General features: G+C 41.2%; 2 protein-coding genes and 2 long non-coding RNA genes across 5 annotated transcripts; 2 read left to right on the top strand and 2 right to left on the bottom strand.

Moving 5' to 3' along the window:
* The first annotated feature begins 268 nt into the window (after positions 1-268).
* Positions 269-4,263, top strand: LOC135634980 (uncharacterized). 2 transcript variants are annotated; one of them, XR_010495516.1, is made up of 3 exons: positions 269-430; positions 1,643-1,771; positions 4,181-4,263. It is a non-coding gene; the product is annotated as an uncharacterized LOC135634980 (long non-coding RNA). The 2 variants fall into 2 exon arrangements; XR_010495517.1 differs by having other exon boundaries at positions 1,643-4,263.
* Positions 4,264-6,775: 2,512 nt separating this feature from the next.
* Positions 6,776-9,791, top strand: LOC135636279 (uncharacterized). The gene is made up of 2 exons (XR_010495855.1): positions 6,776-6,904; positions 7,154-9,791. It is a non-coding gene; the product is annotated as an uncharacterized LOC135636279 (long non-coding RNA).
* Positions 9,792-11,505: 1,714 nt separating this feature from the next.
* Positions 11,506-14,730, bottom strand: LOC103980873 (receptor kinase-like protein Xa21). The gene is made up of 2 exons (XM_009397398.3): positions 13,396-14,730; positions 11,506-12,518 (listed from the first exon to the last, which is right to left on the bottom strand). Exons 1-2 carry the CDS (start codon positions 14,669-14,671, stop codon positions 11,626-11,628), a joined length of 2,169 nt encoding a protein of 722 aa, XP_009395673.2. The 5' UTR covers positions 14,672-14,730; the 3' UTR covers positions 11,506-11,625.
* A 2,534-nt stretch (positions 14,731-17,264) lies between these two features.
* On the bottom strand, positions 17,265-21,067 carry LOC135636237 (putative receptor-like protein kinase At3g47110). The gene is made up of 3 exons (XM_065147873.1): positions 19,754-21,067; positions 17,912-19,372; positions 17,265-17,790 (listed from the first exon to the last, which is right to left on the bottom strand). Exons 1-3 carry the CDS (start codon positions 21,021-21,023, stop codon positions 17,402-17,404), a joined length of 3,120 nt encoding a protein of 1,039 aa, XP_065003945.1. The 5' UTR covers positions 21,024-21,067; the 3' UTR covers positions 17,265-17,401.
* Between the last annotated feature and the right edge of the window lie 228 nt (positions 21,068-21,295).

The raw sequence follows: 21,295 nt of genomic DNA on the forward strand, positions 1-21,295 counted from the left end.
CTCGTTGGCAACCTAGTCGTAATGTTATAACTACTCTATAGCAATAATTCGAAGACAAACATTTCGAGTCACATGGCGAATGGAGTCAAATTGGTGGTGAAACAGAGAGAGATGATAGCGACCGATTGACAGACTGATGGTGTTGAATATTATTTACATAGTATAAATCAATATATAATATTATAAATACCATGTTCTCGCACGTTGATGCAGACGAGTTCCCCGAGAAAGGTGGATCTTGCCTTTTAGGAAGACACAGTATCATTAGGTCAGTATTCTTCGGGAAAAGCAAAAAGGAGCGGCAAACCGGAAGATCCATATCTAACAATCTGTGACTTTGCGTTGCAAGTTTTGTCTCAGGAAGAAGAGCGGCATCGATAGTAGCAGAAACGAGCCGAAGTATTAGCGTCATACCATCGTTCGTTTTCAGGTTCGTGCAAATGCCTCACATGAAACCTTTCAATATGCCTTTAATCTGCTCCAGCATGACATCGTGCGTCTTCAACCACCAACTTTGACGACGAGCTCCCTCAGGCACCGATCCGAGATTCAGAAACATAGGGTGTCTCAGTTCTAAGAGTGAACACAATATGTTCCTCTTCAAACAATCCTAACCAAGCCTTAGTTCCCGTTTCGACCTCTCTCTCTCTCTCTCTCTCTCTCTCTCTCTCTCTCTCCTGAATGTGTGAAGCACATCACTTTCGTAACAGTAAGTACTTTAAAAAAGTGCTTTTGTTTCCCAAATTTTCTGCTAAAACTAGAATAAAATGTCTCATATTTTTCAGTTTGAATATGTGGATATCCATCAAATCTATTTTATGGACTGACCAGTCCAAAATGTTTTGGCTCACAGACCTAATATATGTAGCAAATATGCAACGTCTATTTAAAGAAACAAACATGTAATCATGCAGTCAAAAGATTATCCAGAATTCCTGTGTGCAGCCATATTCATGAAAAATACATATCCATATTCAAATCTCCATGCTAAAGAGAAACAACAGTATTAATAAAAGAAACACGCCATCCACACTTGAGTAATAAGTGACAAAAGTGCCAATCAAATTAAAAGTCTATTGAAAATACGGATCTGCTCTGCTCGATCATCAAAATAGATCTGCATTATCATTAGAAAAACAATGTCAATAATACTAACAGGGGTAATTATCTACAAAATGTTATACATGAATAGTTTCAATTTGGACAATGACCCTTTTTTTTTTTTTAAACATACTCACCGATCGATCGATCGATCTCTGACATGATCATTTCATTTTCTATTATTTACCATCCTAGGTCATTGGCATTTCCAATTTGATCCAAAAGTCTTGTGTTATTGGTTTAGCCCTAGTCTTGCTATCAAAATTTATTCCACCTGCTTGTTGAAATAAATGAAAATTTGATTCATTGGGCCAACAGGGCACAATAATCTTCTTCTTTTTTTTCCCTCACATTCCACTCCATGTCCTTTTTCTAGTTTCTTGATTTTCTAGGAAAGATCATTACTCCTGTTATCCTCTCTGAATCGACGTCTTCAAGATATTAATTTGTTATTAATTTATTAAATTTTACATGGGAATTCATTGTTTCATGACGCGCAAAAAACCTAAACTAACAAGGAATTATTATCTACCCTTGACAGAGAGAATCCTTCACTTATGGAGCTCCTGGTCCAGGCGCATGCAGTGGTTTTGGCGGATCTACTGGAGATTTGTCAGGGACTTTTGCTGCAGAACACCCAACATTTAGCTAATTTATGAAATACTTGCTGGTAAGTAGAGTTTTTATATCCTAGCATAGAAAAACATGATTAAACTTTATCTAGAATTGAATTTATATTTGATAGAAGTGTGTCCTTGATAAACTGAAAAAGCTAGATCTTAACAATCATATAGCAGAACTTTTGCAAAAAACTAGGACTATAGCAAGATGTGCAGCACATCACAACCAATTGGTGAACAAGTACTACTGTTCTCAAATTAGAACTAATAGATGGAAACAAGAGGAGAGATCATGGTAACAAGATGAAGTAACTCCAATTTGGAAGTGTACTATGGCATCCAAAAGGTACTTTCTGTGTCTCGGTACTTTTAAGCAGTCAAACATCTGACAGGTACTTCATTGAAACAAACATATATGGCCCTTCAACTAATTCAAATTAGGCACTTGCTTTGGTTGGAGCTGAGCTAATGGATGTAGGGATTGGTTTGCAATAATTTAAAACACTAAACTTTTCTCGGAGAATAATTGGAAATTTGAACAGATGCTATCGGAAGTGGCTCTTGTCTAGTGCCAATAGAGCAAACATTGCAAAGTCCAACGGCTTTTTGTATTGCTTAAGGAAATCAATATATATAGGAGTCTTGATCTTAAACAAGCTTACAGTCGAAGACGCAAAGAGATTGATGCTAGATTGTTCATATTAGTGTGTCAAAGAAGAATTCAGACCATTAACATTTTGTAAGCTAGATGACCTGAGTTTCTTTGGAACAAGCGCTACTCCCATATCTAATAAAATGGAACACTCTTCCTGGTGTTGGGACAGAAACACCAATTGAATCTGAACTTTATTGTGGGGCTCAAATGAGGACAAAGATCATATCCTAATTGGTTTAATCAGTGTTGAATAAACAATATATACAATTAACAACCTGAGCTTCTTGGTAGCTTCAAAGGCTCATTCTTGGCAGACAAAATTCATGGCTTCACACATGATTATATTTGACCTTTGGTTTTTAATAGGTTTCTTTGCAAGATCTTTTAGCTTGGATCAGCCATTCATTCAAGGCCTTAGTGCCAAAAGAGGGAGTTGCTCATCCTAATGAGTTGTGACCACTATATTCTAAGTCACTCATTAGCTAACATAATCTCAAAGCTCCTAGCATATCAAGTGAAAATGATGACTTCAAGTCTAGTGGGCTTCTCAATTAGGTTTCCAGGTCTGAACTGAGATTTTTTTTTTTCTCAACTCAGTTCATCGTAATCTATTCTCATGTAATGGTCGAAGAAATAATTTTGATCCTTTCCAAATCTCTTTGAAGATGCTTATTTGCATAGTATTATTAGTTGATAAGCATTTTTTTTCCCTTGGAACATTGACAATGATAGAAGTATAGAAAAAGACAGATGTGAAGAAGAGTTCTTTCGATCAAAGTCATAATCTTTTGAGCTCTCAAGAATGTACAATTTTGGTGCCAGTGAAGATCAAGTAAATCAAGATACCCTTCAAGCTTTAGCTGTTCAAAGATAGTAACATATGTAAGATTGTCTTGAGAGAAAAGGTATCAAAATGAATAACCAAAGAGTGTCTAGGGAATATGAATAAGATGATTTTTCATGAAATAAATGAATTCTCATTAGGGTCTTAACTTTAGAACCCCAATCTATAGAGCCTGCTACTAGACATCTCAAGCTTTCTTAGGTGGTGTATCCAAAAGTTTAAGGAATAAAAAAATTACTAATCGTAAGCGATGCTATCACCTAGGTTATGGGTTCTTTAATTTGATTGGAACAAGATAGTTTCCCAGATCAATTCTATCTCGCACGGTGAAAAAAAAAAGAGAGAGAAACAAAAAACAAGGAGTTGCTATTTCAAAAAGTGAACAATTGGTACATATGTTATGAGAACAAGGAGAAAAATGAGATGTGGAGGGTTGTGTAGTTCCCAAGTGAGGTGTGATTACAGTTAAAGTGATTGTCATGCAATGAATATAATCTAAATTAGCTACTGGTTTGATGCCCCAAGTGGCATCTCAAACTGCTGAATTGTCTTATCTTGAAAACTGATGGAAAAAAGCAACAAAAAAAAAAAAATACAGAAGGAACTAGGTGAGATCTTTGCATTGTTGTTACCTGGTGAGGCTTCTGGGAAAGAACCATCACCACAATCAGCACATTGATCTGCTGAAGACATCAAAAGGCTATGACTGTGTAAGTATCTTCTTTAATATTATTCCACCTTTGAAGTAAAAAAATCATAACCATTTCCACTATGGTAGAATGCTTTAAAGTAAATAATGACTTTTTCGATAAAAGTAGACATGCGGCTGTCACCTTCCATGAGATATCTTCCTTTCGACTTTACCATTGTTGACGCATCTACAAAACATGCTGCATATCATCAGGCAATTATGCAAAATCATCATTTCGTTAATAATAATCAAGTTTTATTTTTTTGCAGGGACAACGATGAACATTAGATTTGTTATACATTCTTTCTTTTGAATAATAGCAGTTTTTTGTATTCTCTTTTTCAACTTTCTTCACTATCATTCTTCTTTTGTATTTATCTTTAGCATCTTCTTCACCTATATGTTAAAAATGTTCATGTGCATAAGACGAAAAGATGTGGACTAAAAAGGATAATCTCACATCGCTAAAGATTAAGATAGTTAGATTACATATACTACTACTAGGTTTGGTACATAATCCAGAAACTTGAGCTTTTGGATTGAATTTGTATCTGACCTATTATAATATATAATCTCTTTTTTCTTTCTTTTTTTCCATCCCACTCGTCTTTCTAACAGCCTCTCAGACCTGATGAATTGGTTGGACATATGCCCCATTCATCCATCCCTCTTTTCCTCTTATACCCACCCCCACCCCCCGCCCCCCTCGCCGAGTTTCTTTAACGATTCGACCTTGCAAAATCTAAATAAAGGATTAAAATGTTTGTGTAGGCGCGCTCATAATCAAGCCCAGAAAGACGATCGCAAGGATAAACTGTAGATAGGTCCAAATGCTCGAAAACCACTCGATTCTCTTGATCACCCAGATTTTAGGTTTACACATCATAAATTGATAACCTAGTTACATCCAAGGCCTAGTCAAAGAAGAAGTTAGGTTAAGATAGATACTTACGAGAGTGAACAGCGGCGGCGATGGCGAGTGAGAGCATAAGGAAGAGGATCACCAGACGGGGGGCCGTTTGCGTCATTTCTTCTGGGAAGGCGAGGACGGGCCACAAGGGAATGGATCCTCCCTTTATAGTAATTCTAGATGGCAACTTCGGTTATATAAGTATTAAATAAATGACGTCAAGATGACAATTGGACGTACCAACACGAGTGTGAGTCACCAACGCTCCGTGCTACTTTAAGACGCAGGATTGCAAACGAAAAGTTGGATGATAGAGGCGAGAGAGTCATCATGTTCAGAAACTCGAGGTTAGTGTCGAAAAGTTTTGCAAGGTGAAATTAGAAAGAATATTAAGAGACGGCATTTGGCTCAAAAATCTAGAATTTCTTGGTCAAATCTGGTTACGCTAAACCAAAAGAACACCCATGCTCTTCTTGTAAATGGAAGAATCATAAATGATTGAGCAGAATTCCAATGATAAGGGTCTGATGCTTTCGGCACATCCGAGGCTTCCTATGATTTGGATTTGTCCTCTCTGCACAATGGACACAGCTGCACAGATTTCTTGAAGGTTTTAGGTGAGAACTTTCGATTTATGGGGTTACGACTTCAATGTTAAACAGATTATTACTTTTTCTTTTTCTTCTTGTGGTGAAAAGCAGGTATGCATAATATAAATTGTGCTCGCAAAAGTAAGAAATTTTGAACCTATTAATTAGTTGCTTCATGGAATGATGAAAATTGCTTGAAACAACAAATGAACAATTGGTTGGCCTGCTACAGTCCAAAGCGGAAGCCACATGACGTGCTATCTTTGACCTTTGATGGGGGCTCATTGTCAACAACAAATGAACAATTGTTATCCTGCTACAGTCCAAAGCGGAAGCCACACGAATTGCTGCTATCTTTGACCTTTGAAGGAGGCTCATCGCCAACAACAAATGAACAATTGGTTGGCCTGCTACAGTGTACAGCGGAAGAAGCCACATGAATTGCTATCTTTGACCATTGATCGAGGCTCATTGTCAACAACAAATGAACAATTGTTGTCCTGCTATCTTTGACCTTTGATGGAGGCTTAACTTGCGAGATGCTACCCCGTTCATGTCTTCTCCGGGGTTAGGGATGTACACAGAAACGATGGCCAAGAAGGTATCAACTGTGAATCAAAAAATTCTGTACAGGATAAGATTGGAAATTTAAAGTTTTCTTCTTCCCAATCAACTAGGATCATTAAAAGTTTTGGTTTTCGCTGCTGCATATGATAATTTATTCAAAGATCATAAATTGATTCATGTGTGTAAACTGTTATACGTTCGAGTTAATGATTCACATGCTTTTCTATGTGAGGAACGAAGTAGGTAAAAACTCGCCAATATCATGTTTATTTATGCCCTTCAAATCAATTTTAAGGCCATATAAATATTAGAAGACGATGACAAACGTAACACACTTGTTTATTATATTAATTAAATTTTATATTTATATATATATATATATATATATATATTTACCAAGAGTAAATGATAAAGATAAAATTTCAATCTAAAATTTTATGTCAAAACCTTTACGAGCTAAGTTAGTTAGTATCTTCAGTTAATGTACAGAATTAAACTTAGAATAAAGCATAAGTTTTAATAATATGGCCTGATAAATAATTCATCAATGATTGCCATCACTTGTACCATCGGATCGTGGTGTTTAATGAAAGCAGCAGTTCAATGATTAGGAAAACATAAAAAATTAATTTTTTTAGCTGTACTTTTCCAACTTTGTGTATGAAATAAATAATTCAACAATCACTGTCATTATGACATCTGTCCTCTACGTGGCCAGTTAGGCTTGATTCGCGCCAAAAAGGACAAATAACGATTTGGTGGGCCGGAAATTCTGATTTCGTGGGCCGCTACCCGTTCGGAACCTTCCGGAGCTTTGCGCCGATTTAGGGTTTTCGTTTCGCCTATTGATTGTTGGATTTTGAGGATAGTGAGGATCAGATCTGTGCCTGGTTGGTCTTTTGTCTTGGGTAGATCGGTCAGAAGAGGTACTGAGATCTTTCACGCTTTCGTACATTGTTAATTTGAGGTTTCTCGTTATATATTGATTCTCCCACTATGGAATTGCCAAAGTTATGGTTTTCATCATGAATGGATCCGATTTGGTGTTATTCGGCTCAGATTTGCTGCAAATCTGCCTACTCAAGTTTCACAGTTTTTCTAAAAAATCTTTGCTTTATGTGATTGATTAATCCTTTCCCCTCTTGCTTTGTATTCCTTGAATTTACCTTCATTAGGGAAATCGCTTCTGTGCACTTTGGATGAGTCGGGATTGGGAAATGCCGGTGAGGAGAGGGAACGCTCGAAGAGGTGAAAGTTTTTTCTTCGGAGCTGCTAATTAAGGGAAGGCATTGGCAATGAGATTCAAAAGCAAAGGTATGTGCGCTAAATATCACTTCTTTTACTGTGGCTTTGTGCTCTTTTCCTGCTCGGACATGGCATACAAATAATCTTGCCTGAGCCAAATCCGGGGCACAAATGATCCGGTTCAGATATGGATCTGAGTTCTGTGTTGGAACTGGATTTCTGTATTAGGAGTAAGAGGGACATGTTGGAGAATAGAATTACTGAGCTGGATTTGTTGGAAAAAAGATAGAAACTTGATAGAGGCTAAGGTTGACGAGGAAAAGTTTTACAAGATGCAAATGGAAAGAATATCAAGAGATAAAAGAGTTACATTGGTGTCCAAAATCTAGAGTTTCTTGGTTAAGATGTGGTTACATCAACTCGAAAATACGACCATGCTACCATAAATGTAACAAGCGTAAATAATGTAGCAGAATTAGATAAGAAGCATTTATTGAATGTTTTTGGCTTTCTAACATTTAGATTTGTCCACTCTGTTTAATGATAACTCTTGCAGAGATATCTTAAACGTTTTAGATGAGAGCTTTCAATTAACGATGTGGCAACTGCAATATGTAAGAGACTGAAAGATGGCCCTTGGGCTGGTAAGCTTGATGGTTCTAAATTCATTTTGTAACACAATGCTGGGGCATAATAAAGGATAATTCACTAGTGGTCCTCAGACATTTTTGGAGAAAAGTAGGTTTGGATAATCTAAATTATGCTTTCATTATGTTGGTGCCAGAAAAAGAAGGTGCTTGTAGAGTTAGAATTTACCTATTAGTCTGCTTCATGTGATGATGAAAATTGTTTCAAAGCATTCATGGGATGATTAAAATAGCTTCAAGATTCCAGCCATTGGTCCTTAGGAAGTTCTGAATTAAGTCATTGGCCCCATAGTGTATGTGGTTTCTGAATAACAAGTTGTCAATGCATATAAGGTGATTTCAGCTTGCTACAGGAGATCGGGCTATGGATTCTTGATAAAATTAATTTATGAGGAATTTTTTGACCAATTTGAATGGTGTACTGGGAATTGAATAAACAAACGTGGCATGAGACAAGGAGGAGATCTACCAGCTTCTTATCTCTTTTATTTCTTTTGATAATTTAATGTCCTGCGCATGATCATGAAGGATAAGTGTCGCACTTTAGAATTGTTGAGAAGTAAATTTCAGGGCATGAAGAATTAAAAGGGCTGCCAAGATTTCTTGAATGTTTTTGATAAGAACTTTTGATTAATAAGGTTACAACTGCAATGTTAAACAGACATAAGGATGGGGTCTGAGCTACCAGATTTGACGTTTCTAGATTCCTTTTTTACACAGAATGTTGGAGCATTACAAAGAATGACTAACACATGGTTCTCATGGATCTTTAGAGGAAAAGTAGGTCGGGAAATTCTAAATTATGCTTTCATCACATTGGTGTCAGAAAAAAGGTACTTGCAAAGTAAGAGATTTTGAATCTGTTAGTCTGCTTCACGTGATGACTAAAATTGCTTCACCAGTCCAGCCAATGAATTTTAGGGAGTTTTGTATAATGTTATTGACATTTGACCATACACGGTCTTAGGTGGTTTATGAATAGCTACCTCACCAAGTATGAAGTGATTTCAGCTTGTCACAAGATATCAGACAAATGTCTCTTAACTGAATTACTTCTTGAAAATGCAGTTGTATGATGTACCCCTGCTTTTTTGGAGACGGAAATTTTAGTTCAAAATTGGTAATGAATATTTTGAAAGCTAGTAATTAGGCTGTTGTTCTAAATATTTTCACTTTTCTAAATTATTTTTTTCTATTTCTCTTAACTTGTTTTTTTTTTCCTCTTCTCCTCTCTGTTTCATCTTTGTGCTCCTGTATGGTTATAAATGGAGACAAAGGCTAGTGAAGATCAATTAAAAGGTCACTGTAATGTAATAGTTTATGAACAACAAATGAGTTTAGGAAAAGAGCATGAGATGGAGTAAATCACGCGGAGTGACATATCCAATTGAACCTTTTAATCTGAAGATGCGACTTGTCTCCTTAGGAAAATCACCATAAGCAGTCTCTTATGGGAACTCTGCAGATCCAATGCCACACAAATTAGCAATCATTTTGTTGTCAAGAACATTGCTGTGTCCCGCTAAAGTGATGAAGATAGTCCAAAGTGGAAGCCCAACGATTGCCATGTTCAGTTTTTGGAGGAGGATTAAATTGCCAGATGCAACACTATTCATTTCTGCTGCGGGGTGCAACCAGTCATTTACACTCCCATTAGGCATGTACTCAGTGTCACCAGGCAAGAAGGCACCATCATTTCTGATTTATGCTAGAGCAAGTTGGTTAAGATCTCAGTGACACTTTGATGTCATTCTTCCTCGAGTTTCACATTCTGCTTTCAGACTTTGAATTCCCCCGAGTTGTTCAGTTTTGAATACCTTAACAGCAACATGGTTCGGATCATTGCCCATGGTTCCTCTGCGTGCTTGACCAAAACTTCCCTAGCCAATAATATTAGATGAGCAGGTTCCATCAGTTGCTCTTAATATGTTGCAGTGAGAAGTGGATTGTTAAAGTTACTATATAAATAGAATCTTATATCCTTTGATTTGATCGTCATATATTTTCGATTCTTACTAAATAAGAGTGATATGATCCCTGGATTTCTTAATTTATGAGATTGATTCGATTCTCTTTCATCGTAGAAAGACAGTCATGAAGTGTTCAGAATTAGAATTAAAAAAAAAGTTACAGACTTCTTCCTCCATTTCACTTTTAACATGGAATCAGAGTTTTTGTTCTACTCATGTGGCGCTCTTCATCAGCCATCTTCCTCCCATTTCCTCTGGGTCGAAGTTGCCCTGATCTTCCTAATGCGTGGTCTTCCTTAAGCTGCGACACTTCTAACTTGTGGCGACCTACTCCGCTTTTCGATAGAAATCTAATCTCACGTGAACAAATCCACTTTTCGGAGGTTTCTCCGGACGACGATCAACCTCAAAAGGTTGTCGTCGCCCTCGTATGTCGTCTTAGTGTACGAAGTAGGATGTCTTCGCCGTAGCCAAATCCTTTTATCGACTCCACCACTACCACAAAACTCCTCGCCTTCCCCCATCGCAATGTTCATAGGCTTCTATTACCGCTTGTACTGGTGGGACCTAGTTTGCATATATGTATAATGTCTTCTCTGCCTAAGGCTCCTTGTCATATCTTTGCATCAAATTAGTAGAATTTGTTGACGAGGCTAATTACATAGTATCTTATGTAATTAGCTACATTTAGCATTATAGTCTTTATACTTTTAAAAATTATATTTGGATTCATATACTTACGAAAATGAGACATTTACCTCTGAAAGAATAGAGACCGGATTATAGAGGCTAATATGTAATTAGCCCTCAACCCTTCATTGGGTCGCACTCAAATGAACTTCCTTCTCGGATCTCGTGACTGGGTCCCACTCAACTCTTCCTCCCAGTCAAGCACAACTGAGATCTGGATCCTTCGTCACTGAGCATAGCTACTGCAGCCTTGCCCGCCACCAAGCTCTAGTTCAAGTACCTCCTGGTTATACTCGCCTTGGCTCCATCGCTTTTCCTGCTCCTCTACTGCGAGTGGCAGCGGGAAGCTCTCTGTTTCCTACCCGCTTGTTCTTCCCGCCCGCCACCATCCTCCACCATCCGTTTCGGGTGCCTCAAGTAGACTCCTCTACTCATCCATGGTGAGTTCATCGTCGTCGAGTTTGTCTGCTCCTCGTGGCCCCACCGTTTTTCCTCCTCCATTGTGAGTGGTAGCAGCTCTGGTTCGAGTCCAACGGGTTTGTCGTCGCTTTTCATCTTCCCATCTGCTCATCGAGTTCGTCGACGTTGACACTTGGATGAGTCCCACTCGGGCGGACTTCCTTCTCATATCTCTTGGCTGGGTCCCACTCAACTCTTCCTCCTAGTTGAGCATAGCTGAGATCTGGATCCTCCTTGTTGAGTATAGCCGAGATCTGAATCCTTCGTCGTTGAGCACAACCCTCCGTCTCCGTTGGAGCACAACTGAGATCTAGATTCTTCATCGCTAAGCATAGTCGAGATTTGGATCCTCCATCGTTGAGCACAGTTGAGATCCAAATCCTCCGTCGCTGCGTACCACAAACGCTGCCACTCCTTATGGTCTCTGATCCTGTGATAGATAACCTGATCGATCTGGTCCTCGTCTTCCCATATCCTCACCGCGATTTAACTACTTACATTCAAAACTTGAGCTGATTTCCACTAAATCATCTTAAGTTTGTAGTGGCGTGTTAAAAGCTACTACATAAAAGGGATCTATATCCCTTGATATGATCGTCATATATTTTACATGTACCCAGAATTAGATCAATAAAGTTACATACTTCTTCCTCCTGGTCTCACTTCTAAGATGGATGTCTGTCTTTTAGATGGACCTGCAGCCATGTAGATCCTCGTTCTTTGCTTGCGGACCAGGTAAGAAGAAGCTTTACCTAGAGACAGGACAAGTAGTGACACAATAAACACAAATGAGATGAGTGATCTAACTGCAGGAAACCCACACTTCTTTCCCAGAACAAGTCTGGAACATGGCTGCAAATGTAACTCTTGGATTCCTCCACACAGCTTTTCATTCCCAGCGACTGAGTACAAATTGGCGTTCTTGAAACCCCCTTGGTCTGGCACTTGGCCTTGGAGATCGTTTAACGAAAGATTAAGAAACTTCATGTGTTGGAGTCGCTCGAAGGTCAGTGGGATGGGTCCTGATAAGTAATTGCAGGAGAGATCCAACACTTGTATGCCGCCTAGACTACTTAGAGAGTCTGGAATTGTTCCTTGAAGGTGGTTCCTTTGCAGGTAGAGGTACTGCAAGACTTGACATTCTCCTAAGGTGCTTGGAATTTCTCCAGATAGTCTGTTATCTGATATATCCAACACTTGAAGATTCTTCAAGCTTCCAAATTCTGATGGTAAAGGCCCTGTCAACAAGTTATGCGACAAGTTGAGGTATCGAGTCAAGGAGGAAAGCTCCGCTAGTTCTTTAGGAATGCTGCCCTCAAGCTCGTTGAATGACAAATCACACACTGTCAACCGTTGCAGGTTGTGAAAGCTCTTGGGAATCTCTCCCTGCAAGCTGTTATCGTTCAAGTATAGTCTTTCCAGCTGGGTAAGGTTGCCAACAGTGGACGGAAGAACTCCCGACAATCGATTACCGTTCAGGGACAAGATGTGCAGATTCTGAAGCTTGCCGATGGCTGCAGGAATGTCACCTGTGAAGAATGATAAATAAGAGCTTGGCGGGTGATACGAAGCATGACTATAGATAAAACAACCAAGAATTTTAGTGTCTACCAGAATCACATGCTGTTCTAAAAACTAAATACTCTTATAGAAAATGGCAGTGTTTAGCTCAATCAAGATAATAACTGCAATAAGACTCACACGACGTCAGTCATCCCACATAACGCCTCACAGTGCCAGGTCAACATAGACCGAAACGTCAACCGAGGCACATTAACACCCTGCTCAAGCTCGATCCCTCACGTCACGCCAACGGCGATGTTATACGCTACCAGAAGTACGATCCTACTCCCCGCGGACAGGCACATCATGCAACGGTAACTCTTACTATAAATACCCTCCCATTCCGAACGAAAGAGAGAGAGGGAGAGACACAAAAAGACTTCTCCATCTGAACCCCCCCTTCACACTAACTAACTTGATCGTCGGAGGGGTCGGGCCGAGCAACCCGACCTGACCTTTGTGCAGGTGCGAAGCCAAAGGTCCCCATCGGACGTGCAAGCGAGGAGCTCTTGCCCGGAAGAAACGACGATCCCGTCCCGATCGGACCACCGCAAGCAACCACCTCAGTAGCCTCGAGGAACCCCAGGACGATCCTCGTCATCTGGACCCGAACCGAGCCGCGTCTGCTCCGAGGCGACGGTTCAAGGTTGTTCACCACAACACAGTTCACTTAATATCTACCACAACTAAATACGTTGAACATCTTCGCTGCAAAATAAACTTGAAGAATATGACTGACTAATACCAGCAAATGCTGAGGAATTTATATTTATTTCAAACGAATTAATTCATAAATTGTAGCTCGACCAATCTTAGGAATACAACGACGCGTTTAAGCAGTACCTGCGAGGGCCATCTGATCCAAGTGAAGCCTGTGGAGGTGGGTGAAACGCCCTATCCCTGCAGGAATACTTCCATGGATCTCATTTCCTCCCAACCCAAGCCATCTCAATTGTGTCGATAGATTGGATATAGCTGCGGGCAGAGTCCCCGCCAGCTTGTTGCATCCCAGATCCAGAGTTCGGAGATTGCTGCAGTTGGCTAAGGAAGCGAGGAACTCCCAGTCCTCTGCTTTCTTTGCTTCCAATCTATTGTCACGAAGACTCAACGAAGAGAGATATCTTAGTCTGCCTATATCCCGAGGCAGAGGGCCACTAAGTCTGTTATATGGCAGAACGATTTCTGTAAGCCTGGAAGCATTTGGCAGTGAGATAGGAAGCGGACCTTCGAGAGTGTTACCAAATGCTTGAAGTACTTGGAGATTGACAAGCGTGTTGCCCATGTCAGGTGGCAGTGTTCCAGAGAGCTGGTTATACCCTACGTACAAGTAGCAGAGGGACGACATGTTAAAAATGTTGGCGGGGATCGCCCCTGTCAGTGAGTTCCCGGTGACAGAGATATGCACTAAGCTTTGGAGTCTTCCTAGACTCGGGGGTATGGTGCCCGTCACTCTGTTTCCGACGAGATCGATGTGAGTCATCGACGAGAGGTTCCCAAGGGAAGCAGGGATTCTCCCGCCGATGTCGTTGTAATGGAGGCTAAGGATTTGGAGCTTGGGGAGTGCACCAAGCTCTGCCGGGATTTCACCGGCGAGCCTGTTGGAACCTAGACTTATCCGCCACAGGCTGGAGCAGTTGGCGAGGGTGCCAGGAATTCTGCCTTCGAGAGCGTTTCGTCTCAGAAGGAGAGACTCGAGGTGGGACAAACGGCCAAGCTCCGGCGGCAGCTGGCCTTGTAGGCTGTTGAGAGAGAGGTTGAGGCTCCTGAGGAAGGTCAGGTTGCCGATGTCGGGAGATATGGAGCCCGTGAGGCCAAGATTGGCCAAGTCCAGGGAAGTCACCCTTCCGGGGTTTTGGCTGTTACCACATGTCACCCCCGGCCACTGGCAGAATGCAGTGCTGGAGTTGTGGCTGTCCCATGAGGACAAGGAAGCGGAAGGGTGCAAATGAGCCTTGATAGAGAGGAGTGCGGGTAGGTCGTCGGTGTCGCTAGTCATACCGGTGGCGGAAGCAGCTGGCCGCTCCGAGAAAAGGAATGAAAGAATGAGCGCGGAGGAGGTTAACACCCGCAAGGTTGATTCATTGGTTCGTAACGAATGGAGAAAGAGGAACATCATCATCGAAAGTTAGGCGTCCAGAGACAATTCAATTTACGAAGGCGGCGGGATTATGGAGTTGCATGCCCGGGCCATATAATTTCTGGTGCGACGATTGACGCTGTCAGCACGTCATCGGCACATCACATTTGAATGTAATTGAGAAATCAATTTGACATCAATAATTTTGAAACTATGTTATACTTTTGACACTTTTACATTTTATATTTTTTTCTAACTCATATTAACTGATATCAACCACAGAGGTAGTTAATTAAGTTTTTTGAACGAATATATCTTGAGAATATGCATTACTTGGACATGTAAAATTTTCTATTAAAAAAAGAACTCTCGGAAAATATTGATGCTTTGTCATAAAACCTTAGGTTGTACGTAACACGAGTTATTAGGTATCAAACTGATGAGGGTAATAATTATGATAAGACTCGGCTGACGTCAGATGATGCCACACACCTCGATCGACGCGATAACATATGGTCAAACGGATCAGAACGTCGGCCGAGGCTCATTAACGCCTGCTCAGGCTCGATTCTTCACGCCACGCCAACATCAGTGTCAGACGCTACCAGCCTACCCCTGCAAGCGGGCACATTAGGAAACAATAAGCTCCCTTATAAATACCCTCGCATTTTGAACAAGAGGGGGAGAGACAACTCATCTAAACAAACCCCCTTCACATCGTCTAACTCGATCGTTGGAGGGGTCGGGCCGAGTTTCTCAACCCGACCTGTGTGTAGGTGCGAAGCCGAAGGTCCTCACCGGACGCACAAGCGAGGAGTTTCATCCCAGAGGAAAAAGCAACCCCGTCCCGATCGGACCACCTCACCAGACCACCTCGGCGGACTCAAAGGCCATCCCAGGAAGATTCCCCGTCACCCGAACCCGAACCGAGCCGCGTCGGCCCCGAGGCCGCGGCTCAAGGTTGTTTACACTAACAATATTTACTTAAAAATCTTTAGCCCATTTCACATCATCATAATTTTACAATAGAAGATGTTCATTTCTTCAACAAAAGATTACGAGTATCATTTAAAAAAAAAATCTCAAAATCACTATATAGGACAGGATGTCCATCACGATCAAGCTTACTCATCCCATTTATAGTCTACACGTACTGCTAAATTCGCCCTTGCTTAACTATTAGACAGCTTGACCATGTCAGAAGCCAACAACAAAGCAACGATCTTTTCTTTTTGCAGATATTTTTTTAGTGGTAATTGGACCCCGAGTTCTTTACAATGAAATGACGTATTTGGGGTTATCCGTAGTCTGCCGGCGCAAGCCAACAACTTGTTTTACAAGTAAGAGGACTTCCCTAGTTTTCTCCGGAAATACATCTCAAATTACCACTTGTACGTCTAGATGGATTCGGTGCAACTAATCAACACCCAACTACTCGTGGATAATGACGTCTAATATGTTTATATCTAAGATACAACGATTCTTTATTTAGTGATAGTCTTATTATTATTATTATTATTGTAACCAAGTCATTAAAAGTGACGCCAGACATCACTATCTCTTACAAATTATTACAAATTAAAAACCGAAGACGGACGACCAAAGTAGCGACCGGACATTAAGCAAAGCGGGTTTAGGGTTGAATATATTTCAATTACGTCCCTCGGAAGTTGGCGTAGCGCTTTCACGGACATCACTTATGGAGCCCACCGGTGGGTGACGTTGGCGCGACCTCACGCGGTCCGTGAGACGGTGACGAACACGACATTGACCGACAACATTATTCATATTAATTATATTGACCTCAGGCGGCCGTTTATTTTCATGTGTGTTTATATATATATTTCAATCATGTTATCCTCTTGCAGGATTTTTTGCTCAAGGTCTTATAATAATCTGTCATTTGAAGTTTTAAACCCTCGGTCTTTTCTTTAGCAGTAGGGTTTGGTATCTTCCCATCAGATTAGTATTTAAATTATTTTTGGTTAGCGTGACTTTTACGCTAATGGGTTAGGTATGTGAAAGGTACGTAATTGTTTTTATGTTAAAGTTAAAATTATAAAAGATGATGATTAATTCAGATGATAAAGTTTTTGACAGATACATCTATCAAATATAACTAAGTGATTCGATATTCATCCCTATATATGTATACTTATAGAAGTTGAACATTTATATTTAATCAATTAACTGTAATTTAACCGCAGCTGAGGCATCATTTTGACATTAATAATCGTTGAAGATATATTATAGTTTTTTCGATTCAAATTAATTAATACCAACCATAGATATTAAGTTTCATTTTGAATGGATATATGCGACGAATCTTAATTTTTAAAAGAGCATTTATGTCATGTTAGAACTCTAACGATAAGTAATGTAAGTGTATTCAACGAGGTGTAATAATCAATGCTCTAAGCAGAGTCATTGCTTAGATGCTCCTCTTGTTTTCATAGAAGAAAGACGTATTGGGGTTATCCGCAGTCTACCTTCACTCACACGTCTTCAGATAGATTTCCTTGCTTGTGCACCATTTTTTGTGGGATAGAGTAAGAGCTCATTGCTTGATAATCATTGATATACCAAATTATGTTTTTTTTTAAATATCATATCGATAATTACATTTATCTGGAAATACATATATGTTTGAATTTATCTATATTAATTAATCAAACCGTGATTCGATATCATTTATGCATGGATAGTCTTTCCACATATTTACACGTTATTTACACTGCACATATTTACACGTTAGCTACTGTCACCAAATATTTACATGTCGGCTCCTCTCCTATTCTCCGCTAGGGTTCCTTCAACAAGTATCCTCCTCGCAACATGCAACGTTTTGATCACGTCTTCCATCTCCATTCTGGCAGTCGCCGATTCGTTTGAGCATGAGAGGCCAACTTTGATCACCGAAAGCAGACATTTATGGATCCCCTTATCCACGCTAGCCTTTCCATCTTGTTCATGCAACAGCAACGATGGGTCGACTATATCAAATATTTGTGCTGGATAAGCCATTTTCACGTAACGATGAAGGTTTTCTCCATCCTTAAAATGGGAATCTGTGGGTCTTCTTCCGCTGAACATCTCCAGCAGAAGTACTCCATAACTGTAGACATCCCCTTTAGTGGAGACCGTCCCGCCCAAGCCGTACTCTACAATCATAAGTACAACCAAAGACAAGAATTTTGATGCCGCTGACAAAAAAATGCTACCCAAGGAGTTTACGAACAACGAATGAGTTAGAGAAAAAGAGTATGAGATGGAGTAAATGACCTGGAGCGACATATCCAATGGATCCTTTTAACCGAGAGATGCGACTTATCTCCTTAGCAAGATCACCGGAGGTCGTCTCTTTCAGCAACTCTGCAGATCCAAAGTCACACAAATGAGCAACCATATCATTGTCAAGAAGCACATTGCTTGGCTTCAGATCACAATGAACAATGGTTGTCCCGCTATAGTGATGCAGATAGTCCAAAGCAGAAGCCACATCGATTGCTATGTTCAGTCTCTTGAGGAGAGTTAAGGCGCTCGATGCATCACCATTCATGTCTGCTCCGGGATGCAACCAGTCATTTAAACTCCCATTGGGCATGTACGCAGTAACGATAGCCAAGAAGGCATCGCCCTTGTGATCTGCGCCAGAGCAGACTGTTAAGATCTTGTTGACATTTCGATGTCTGATTGCTCCTAAAGTTTCACATTCTGCTTTAAAGCTCTGAAAGGCCCCGACTTGTACAGTGTCGAACACCTTAACAGCAACGTCGATCGAATCGTAGCTCATGGTTCCCCTGTACACTTGACCAAAGCTTCCCCGGCCTATGATATTGGATGGGGAGAATCCATCAGTTGCTCTGTATATCTCGCTGTAAGAAGCAATTGGATACTGTCTTTTAGATGGTACTACAGGCATGCACTTCCTTGTTCTTTGCCTGTGGAGCAGGTATGAAGCAGCAGCTAGAAACAATACAAATAGTGTCACCGTAATCACAATTGATACGAGTGACCTAACTGCAGGAGACCCGTCCTTCTTCCCCGGAACGTGACGGGGACATGGCTGCAAATGCAACGCTTGGATTCCTCCACACAGCTTATTGTTTCCTGTGACCGAGTAAACATTGGCGTTCCTGAAAACCCCTTTATTTGGCACTTGGCCTTGGAGGTCGTTGAATGAAAGATTAAGGAACCTGACGTGTTCGAGTCGCTCGAAGGACAGCGGGATGTGTCCTGATAAGTTGTTGCCGGAGAGATCTATCACTTGGATGCCGGTGAGACTACCGAGCGAGTCTGGAATTGCTCCTTCAAGGTGGTTTCCTTGCAGGTAGAGGTACTGCAAGACTTGGCATTCTCCAATGGTGCTTGGAATTTCCCCAGATAGTCTGTTCTTTGATATATCCAAGGCTTCAAGATTCTTCAAGCTGCCAACTCCTGCTGGCAGAGGCCCCGTGAACAAGTTCCGTGACAAGTTGAGGTATCGAGTCAAAGAGGTCAGCTCTGTAAGTTCTTCAGGAATGCGGCCCTCGAGCTTGTTGAATGATAAATCACACACAGTCAACTGTCGCAGGTTTCCGAAGCTCTTGGGAATCTCTCCCTGCAAGCCATTGCCGTTCAAGTAGAGGTTTTCGAGCTGGGTAAGGTTGCCAACAGCGGATGGAAGAACTCCCGATAGTTGATTATCGTCCAAGGACAAGACGTGCAGATTCCGTAACTTGCCAACGGCTGCAGGGACGTGACCTGGGAAGATGCATGCATGCGAGATGCAAAGAGAAAGTATAGTTTCATAACGTTAAGGATAAAGAGAGTCTAATTATATATATTATATTTAACTTAAACTTAAGCTGTTGAATCAAATTAGTGTTTGTTAACTATTGACTCAGACCCATGAAATTTTGACACGGATGATATAAAGAATCAAGAATTGTGATGATACAGTTCTGCAAGGTCAGATATACAAAATCCATAATAATTCTTTTAGGGATATCATCATAAATTTAATATACAAAAATTTTATGCAGGTATCTTCATGAATCTAACCACGTAAATCTATCATGAGCCAACTTCTTCATGAATCGGAGTTCCACTGGTCTCAGGACTACTGCGCGTTCGAAACAGTACCTGTGAGAGCCATCTGATCCAAGTGAAGTCTTTCGAGGTGGATGAAGCGCCCTATCCCCTCGGGAATACTTCCATGTACCTCGTTTCCTCCCAAACCAAGCCATGTAAGTTGTGTCGATAGATTGACTATCGTGCTTGGCAATGGCCCCTCCAGCTTGTTATATTCCAGGTCCAGGGTTTTCAGATTGCTGCAGTTGGCTAAGGAAGTGAAGAACTCCCAGTACTCAGCTTTCCTAGCTTCTAATTCGTTGGCACGCAGATTCAGCGAAGATAGGTATCTTAGTTTGCCTATATCCGGCGGCAGAGGTCCACTAAATCTGTTATATGGCAGAACGATTTGTCTAAGCATAGAAGCATTTGGCAGTGAGATAGGAAGTGGACCTTCAAGAATGTTACCAAATGCTTGAAGTACTTCGAGACTGACAAGCGTGTTGCCCATATCAGGTGGCAGTGTTCCAGAGAGTTGGTTATACCCTACGTACAAGTAGCAGAGGGACGACATGTTAAAAATGGAGACGGGGATCGCCCCTGTCAATGAGTTCCTGGTGACAGAGATGTGCACTAAGCTTTGGAGTTTTCCTAGACTCGGTGGTATGGTGCCTGCCAGTCTGTTTCCCACGAGATCGATGTGAGTTATCGACGAGAGGTTCCCCAGGGAGGCAGGGATTCTCCCGCTGAGGTCGTTGTCATGGAGGCTAAGGATTTGGAGCTTGGGAAGCGCACCAAACTCTGCCGGGATTTCCCCGGCGAGTCTGTTGGAACCTAGGCTTATACGCCACAGGTTCGAGCAGTTGGCGAGGGTGACAGGAATTCTGCCTTCAAGAGCGTTTTGGCTCAGAACGAGCAACTCTAAGTGTGACAAACGGCCGAGCTCCGGCGGAAGCTGGCCCTGCAGGTTGTTGAAGGAGAGGTTGAGGCTCCGGAGGAAGGTCAGGTTGCCTATGTCGGAAGATACGGAGCCTGTGAGGCCCAGATTGGCTAGGTTTAGTGCGGTCACCCTTCCGGGGTTGTTGCTACTACCGCATGTCACACCCGGCCACTGGCAGAAGGGGGTGCTGGAGTTGTGACTGTCCCATGAGGACAAGGAAGTGAAAGGGTTTAAATGAGCCCTGATGGAGAGGAGAGCGGATAGGTCGGAGGTGTCACTGGTTATACCGGCGGCAGAAGCAGCTGGCTCCGACAAAAGGAATGCGACGATGAGCGCGGATGTTAAAGTTAACAACCACGAAGGTGATCCAAAAATTATGAAGGGATCGAAAAAGAAAGACATTTAATGGAAGTTTGAGCCTCCACGGAGAAAGCAAGTGAAGCTACGAATAGATTCGTTGAATGCTGTTCGAAAGAGGTGTGATATATGTACTTATACGACTCCATTGCAGTCACAACTCCTCTTGACATTGACTCGTGGAACACTCTTGGGCAGATTTTTTAGAAAAATTATTATTTTTCACACAGTGACGTTTTTTTCCTTTATTTCATCTCATGAAGTCTTGTCATCCCCCATCATCGCCTCCTTTCTCTCATCTCTGGTGGCCCCCTCCT

Source organism: Musa acuminata, chromosome BXJ3-4 (assembly GCF_036884655.1).
Source record: "Musa acuminata AAA Group cultivar baxijiao chromosome BXJ3-4, Cavendish_Baxijiao_AAA, whole genome shotgun sequence".
Taxonomy (NCBI): domain Eukaryota; kingdom Viridiplantae; phylum Streptophyta; class Magnoliopsida; order Zingiberales; family Musaceae; genus Musa; species Musa acuminata.